This window comes from Adiantum capillus-veneris, chromosome 3 (assembly GCF_014529385.1).
Source record: "Adiantum capillus-veneris isolate H3 chromosome 3, ASM1452938v2, whole genome shotgun sequence".
Classification (NCBI taxonomy): Eukaryota; Viridiplantae; Streptophyta; class Polypodiopsida; order Polypodiales; family Pteridaceae; genus Adiantum; species Adiantum capillus-veneris.
Window position 1 is genome coordinate 173,138,905 of NC_140933.1, and position 6,883 is coordinate 173,145,787.

At 44.7% G+C, this 6,883-nt stretch overlaps 1 protein-coding gene across 1 annotated transcript; it reads right to left on the reverse strand.

Moving 5' to 3' along the window:
* Nucleotides 1–322: 322 nt before the first annotated feature.
* On the reverse strand, nt 323–5,998 carry LOC147462200 (uncharacterized). Its single transcript, XM_086502944.1, has 5 exons — nt 5,919–5,998; nt 4,271–4,366; nt 2,059–2,129; nt 1,762–1,822; nt 323–543 (listed from the first exon to the last, which is right to left on the reverse strand). The coding sequence occupies exons 1-4, from the start codon at nt 5,996–5,998 to the stop codon at nt 1,818–1,820; spliced, it is 252 nt and encodes an 83-aa protein (XP_086359070.1). The 3' UTR covers nt 323–543; nt 1,762–1,817.
* Between the last annotated feature and the right edge of the window lie 885 nt (nt 5,999–6,883).

Genomic DNA, 6,883 nt, shown 5'->3' on the forward strand with positions numbered 1-6,883 from the left:
GGATAGCCTTTTGTAGATTAGCTCGTGATTATCAATATTACGACTATGTACCAAGTATAAGATCATTCTAACTATTGTCTAAATCAAGCATCATGATTTAGTTTTTCATTTGAGTTATTATTTGACCTCACTACGTTTTGATACAAGCTCAATATCTACCATCTGCCAGTTTTGTAGAGCATTTCCTCAATTTATGTAGGTATTCCATTATCTTTATTGGCACATGATGCCTCTCCCTAAAGATAATCAAAATTCTCATTGATTTCCTTGGTTGATCTAACAAGAAATCAGCTTTAGTACGTTTGAGAAACACTTTTGCAAATAAAGATAAGTAATTTGGAATCATCACCAAAACTTAGCATTCTTCATTTGATCACTACGTTCAAACCAACGCTTGTGACAAGATTTGGGCATACCACTATAAGTCCTCTTTTCTATTCGTTTTCTCATTACAAAGTCATTTACCATATTGAGGAGCTGTGTGTGACAAAATACACTTGTCACTTGACAGCTGCATTCGCTCTCTTCTTCCAAACCTTGAACCTGACAAAGAAGCATATCATGAAATCTTTACTTTTCCGAGAGAGAGAGAGAGAGAGAGAGAGAGAGAGAGAGAGAGAGAGAGAGAGAGAGAGAGAGAGAGAGAAGCTAACAATATGCAGATATCGCAGTAAGAGGCAGGCAAGATGCTTATAATGTAAACAACATTTGCAGACAACACCACCTTCGAATACTTCCCACTTGAACATTCAAGTAGCCAAGACAGCTACAATCAACCATAACAAAGCAAACTTGGTCTCGGGTTGTGAACCACCATGCAATCTTTAGCAAGGTCATACACAAGGACGGGGATTTTCTCAAATATTAAGTCTTGCAATTGCAAAAAGAAAACCGATCCCTCTCCTCTAAGGGTCCTAAAGCGCCAACACGAATCGTACGGCTCAAAGGGGTTCTTGCCACCTCAACCAAGGTGCCAGTTCCCAGGCGGTACCTTAGGATCCATGTAGCCCCCTCTAAGAAATTTTCCTTAGAGGAGCGGGTCCTGATTGTCAATGGCCATCGGGAGGTGATTGAAAGCAGAGGGAGGATTGGGGAGCAGCCTCACGGAGCCTGTGAAGCAGTTGAGGACAACGATTGAAGCACACGGGTCATTGACAATGGTGCAAATCAACTAGTCTTGCTTGGTGGGCCTTTGCCGTAATAATCAGATAGATTTTGGAGCACAACTGGTTACTTGGTTAGTTGGTTGTGATTGCTGTTGCCTTGGCTTTTGTTGTGATGACACAAGAAAATGAGTAGAACCAATTGATAGGCACCAATAATAGCTTAGTTTGGGACGATGAGCATTGGGAGAAGCAAGTTGTGTCCCATACTGCTCCATATACGATAAAGGGCTACTAAAGAGGGTAATTGAATCGAGCAAAAGGGTTGTAGCTTAACCTAGTTTGGTAGTTGTTTGCAGATTTCACCATTCAACCTAGTAATATCGACCATTTAGTCTCTAAACCATGGAACCATCTTTGAGACACCCATCTTATTCTCAATCAAGCGTAGTCAATTTTCCTTTATTTCAATATATAGGTTGAATTTCAAGCTGTGCAAAACATAATGCATGTCTATTTGATATATAGATACGACGATCGAAATTGAGCATGCACTCGTGAGGAAAACAAATGGCTAAACTAAACTCAAGGAAGCTTTGACAAAATCAAAAATATAGAAAGCATAAACAGAGTATAAAAATTGAACTACACCACCAACCTGATAATCATGTATGAAGGTCATCCAATTGTGCAAGCGCAAGGATGATGTTCGATTCAAGCTACAAAAGCAATGTGAATAGTTACACATATCTTCTTGTAATGAAACGCCATAGACTGAAAGTGTAAAGTGTACAGTGCACGTCATGCAGAGGTGCCATACAAAAGTATGGTGGAGAGCTGGCACTGTGGTCTCTCCAAAAATTATAAGAAACGGAAGCCGTGCCCTGCCCCGTAGCTTTTATGTGTTGCGCCAAGCAAACGCATAGTCATGGGGTACTGAATATAGATAACGAACCTTGTAGTGTTGTCGAGATGGAGTCGAGCTTTTGCAATTGAAACGTCGAGTGTTGTGAATATATGTCCTCCCTGCCAGACACGAGACACGCATTAAGACAAGTACAAGAGATGTGACATATTGATTAAGCTTAAAGAGAAGCAAATCTAAGTTTATATTTTATGTTGAAGTTTCACTACATAAAGAGTTTTGAGTGCTTTTTTATAGATTTTCCCTTGTTAAAATTGCACTATCTCTCTCTGCTCGACCGTCCCTTTCTCTTGTCTTAGATGTGACATATTGATTAAGCTTAAAGAGAAGCAAATCTAATTTGATATTTTATGTTGAAGGTTCACTAATAAAGAGTTTTGATTGCTTTTTGATAGATTTTCCAAAACTGCACTATCTCTCTCTGCTCGACTGTCCCTTTCTCTTGTCTTATGTTGTAGCCAGTTTCCTATTTGCATTGCACCCTCTCCTTGTAGACCAAGCAGGACTTCTAAATTATGCAACTCGTTGGCCATGCAGTAGGATGCTATCATACATAGAGTCTGTCCTCAAGATGTCTAGGAGTCTTTCCAACCACCAAGCAAAAACCCTTAACCTTCAAAGAGGGGTAGAGTAAACAAACAAGCAAGAAACCTATTATAAAGTGAAAATTTTTTGTAGGGGGCAGGGGGGAAAGGCAAAGTGGAGTGAGCTTTGAGGTCACGGTATCTGGCCAGTATATGGGGACATAGCGCCTTATCACAAAGATCTAGGTCTCTCATCCAGTGCCCAAAGGGGCCTAGCCTTGGGGGAAGAAATCATGCCATGACTTGCACACCGTTTGCAACTCCAATTTCTTTAGAAGGGCAAGAATGCCAGAACCCTTAGCAGCACATCGTGCGGTAGGTGCCTCCACACACTCCTATCCAGCCGACAGCCTGATCTAGCAGGGGAGCGGGCGTAGCACCACAAAGTTGCCTCTTTCCTCCTCCTCTCCTTCTCCCGCTCTTCTACTTCTAGCTCCACTTCCCCATTACTACTAGTTCTATTGCAATGTGCAATTGCACCACGCTCGTCGTATGCAAAGCAAGAGCTTGGCCTGCATTCTTGTCATGTCCTGCTCCAGACCGTGCTTGAGCACTCCTTCTCACTGTTGTAGATAGCGCAACTGATTAGAAGCTTTTCATGGTGCTCGGTATTGCAGCGTCGCTCGTTTTTTAGAAACGCTGAGAGAGATGGAGTCCGAGGGGACTGGTTATATTCCAGCCTACTTACCATCATGGAAAGCTAGCACAAACCGGTCACCCAATAGAATGAACCGGCTACTATGAGTTTGACCAAAATGGTCACATGTTTCACCCAAGGTGGTCTTGAATCCTAGACCTAAAGTTCAGCTTACGGGAGTAATGCCCTACCATTATGCCCACATGCGTGATTTGATGAGAGAATGTTAGTAGCAACACATAGCAGCGGAAATGATGGTGGCCCACGACTCACGAGAAACTCACACGACCGGCATAACCTCTCTAATCTCTCTCTCTCTCTCTCTCATAGAAAGATGCTCTAAGCCAGTAAACGGAATGTAGAAAGGGATCGATAATGAGCAAAATCCATAACGAGATCTTGGTTTAGAGAGATGAACAAAGGATTAGCACACCACCGTCATCGTAGAAGCAGGTGTCTAGGTCGAGGGAGGTAGGGGTGGGCGCCGTGGAAGTACCCTTGCAGGTGGCGGTAAGATTGCTACAGGAGGTTGCAAAGTTGCAACTGTCAAGGCCGCAATAAAGCTCCCATTGTAGTTGCCAATACAGTTGTTGAGCTCGGTGATGATCACTTGTTCATCCTACGTCATTTGATACAGGCTGCCGGTAATCTCAAGGTCGCTACACGAGTCCGAGGAGCTGCACTTCACCGCGTCATGTACGACTATGTCATGCCCATAAAGACGCTGAGCGAGCGACCAACGCTACCATAGAGGAGATGCCTTCCCCCTCTTCCTTTGTCTTTGCCATTAAAGGTGAGGCACTCCATTCCCTGCACAAGATTCATCACTGTGGCGATCTCAAAAACTTCGTGCCCTTCAAGGAAGAGCTTGCCTGTGATGCTGCTATGGCCATCGTCTACAAGAGAGCAACAAACAAAGTAGGAGCAAGATAGACGTTCCTTCACACCCCCTCTCTTCTCTCTCTCTCTCTCTTTCTCTCTCTCTCTCTCTCTCTCTCTCAAAGAGTTACCAGACACAAACCTCGAGAATTTCCAACTGCTTCTGCATCTCACTTCTGATTGCGCACAGTGCAGAGCAACGCTGTGTACGAGAATTTCCAACTGCTTCTGCGTCTCGCTTCCAATTGCACACAGTGCAGAGCAGTGCACAACGCTTTTTTTTAATAATAAATAGCTATTATAGAGCTTTTCACGCGTCGATGCGATGTCTTTTTTTAGGTGTTGTGCAAGTGCCACGTGGTGGCTTATGGGCTCAAAGAGGGAGAAAAGAACCTTTGGCTCACCAAGTAAAAAACCACCAACAGAGGCCATAATGTGGAAGCAGCCGGGAAAATCATAATCCGCACAGAGGCTTTTCCAACTCAAACCACCGAGGAAACATGACAATTTGGCATCAGCTGAAGAGATTGGAACAGGGGTGCACCAAGCCTGGCTATAGCTGCTCCAAGCAGTAAGGGAGCGCTTATCTCTCGGGGGCTCTAGCATCATAGAGCACATCAAGAACCATGATTCCTAATTGGCCTTGTCTAAACACCAAACTCCAGGCCGTGCAAACACACCGGAGCTGGCAAAGCTCGCGCGCAGACAGCCATGGGAATACTTGTTGAACTAACACATCCGGAGGCAGCGGCCCAATGCTGGGCATAGTAAGATCCAGCTGAGGCAACCATCTCTTCTTCTTGGCCTCCGGCCACCGCCAGCACTTGTTACCTTTCATGTCAAGATGATGCCTGGCCCTGTCTCTCTTCCTGTCCTTTTGTTTCCTTCGCCAGGCAAGCTTCTCCCTGTCCCCGTCCCTATCCTTGTGCGCTCCTTCTTCTATCCCTTCTGCCCCTGCTCTCCGTCTCCCTATCCTGCGAGCCCTTGTGCTCATTCTCTCTATCGCTGCCCTCCTCACGCTTTGATGCGGCCACTATCCGTCTTCCGACTGCCTTTTCTCGCCGAAAAGCAGGGTAAGCCAACCTCAGGATTATTTGACACCACTTGTGTCAGGTGGGATCAATGGTAGCTATCAAATTGGGGCGGCGGGATTGGTTTTGCGCCATCGGATGGCGAATTAATCCTCAAGCGATCGCCATGTGATCACAATCGAAGTGAACCCCAAGGAAACTCAATGTGAACATCAAGTGATCGCCAAGTACTCCCCGTGTGATTCTCAATTGAGATGTGATCACCCTGTGAACTTACCTATTCCAAAGTGATCACCGTGTGACCCCAACCATTCTAAAGTGATCTCCAAGTGATCATCGTGTGACCCCAACCATTCCAAAGTGATCTTCAAGTGAACGCCGTATGATCCGCACCCCGTCACTTTTGCCATATCATACTATATTCTCACTCTCTTTTCAAGTGGCGCGCGATAGCTTAATGGGAGAGCCGATGTCTCGAGTGTGGGAGGTGGTGGGTTCAAATCGTGGGGACAAACCGGTCGGAATCTTTTTATTCTTGGGAATAAACAAACGGTCCACATCTTTCAGAGATCCTGGACCGCCGATCCCACCTGACAAAATGGTGTCAAATAGTCCCGTGTGTAAGCCAAGTCAAAATCTCAGCCGTCCGATCGCCCGGGGTGAATTAGGGTAGTCTCTCTCTCTCTCTCTCTCTCTCTCTCTCTCTCTCTCTCTCTCTCTCTTAGCCTGCGCACATGCACAGGAGCGGTGGCTACTCACAACGAAAAGGTAGTTTGAGCCCACCACAGGCCCGCCACGCCCGTGCACTTAGCCACCGTGACTTTCACCGGTGCCATCATAACGTCGTAGTACTAGCCTTAACTGTCATCCCCAGTGAGAGCCGTTTGCTCGGAGGGAGGAAGCCCCATTGGCTGCTGGTGAGGAAGACAACACGACAAAAGGAGTTGACTTTTGTTTTCATCTATGTGACGTCAATTGCAGTTGCTGCATGTGCACTTACTGCTGGTAGGTGGTGAAGGTCAAGCCTCAACTCATCGGGACCAAAGCATGTGTGCACTCTATCTCTGTGGAGAAACTTTCGACCATGTCACACACGGGCACCGGACAAGCTCAACAAGAGCCTCTTTGCGTGCCTCCTGTGTCGCACGCGCGGACAACTTCAAAAAATAGAAGTTAATGTCAATAGGATACTATGGGTAAATAGTAGTTAATGTCAATAGAATACTATGGATAAATTTCTTGATAATTTTTTCAAATAAAAAAGATAAATCAAAACAAACTTTTGTGGATCAGATTTGTGAAATCAAAACATCATTTTTTTTTGTGAAGCGTGCATGTAATCTTTCCATCAAGCAAAAGCCTTGGCTTTGAGGAGCTACGAAAGAAAAAGCAAACCACCGATCAATATTTTCATGGTAAGATCATTTTTTAACAGTGAGCATTTCATTAAGAAAATTCCTAATGAAAATAGAGAGAGTGCTTGGTTGAAGATAGCAGCATAAACATTACACCCAGTTAGCTTAGCACGAACAATACTTGTAAAAGAGACAGAAATAGAGAAATAGATAACAATTGAGGACCTAATCTACTTGGAGCTGGTCCCCCTTTCAAAAGGCTTTTGTGTTATGTGTTCTCCCATGAAGAGAGACTTGGTACAATACAATATTTGTGTTCCTTAAGACCTTCTTGATTCCATGAAGATGGAAAGCTTTATGCACCAATAT

Bases quoted from the DNA above. Each gene is read 5' to 3' on its own strand.
- LOC147462200 (XM_086502944.1), bottom strand. From the start codon at position 5,998: ATGATGGCACCGGTGAAAGTCACGGTGGCTAAGTGCACGGGCGTGGCG. The intron at 4,367-5,918 runs GTGAGTAGCCAC...TGCAATTGGAAG, and splicing joins GCTCAAACTACCTTTTCGTT to CGAGACGCAGAAGCAGTTGG. The intron at 2,130-4,270 runs GTTTGTGTCTGG...CGTGTCTGGCAG, and splicing joins AGCAGTTGGAAATTCTCGAG to GGAGGACATATATTCACAAC.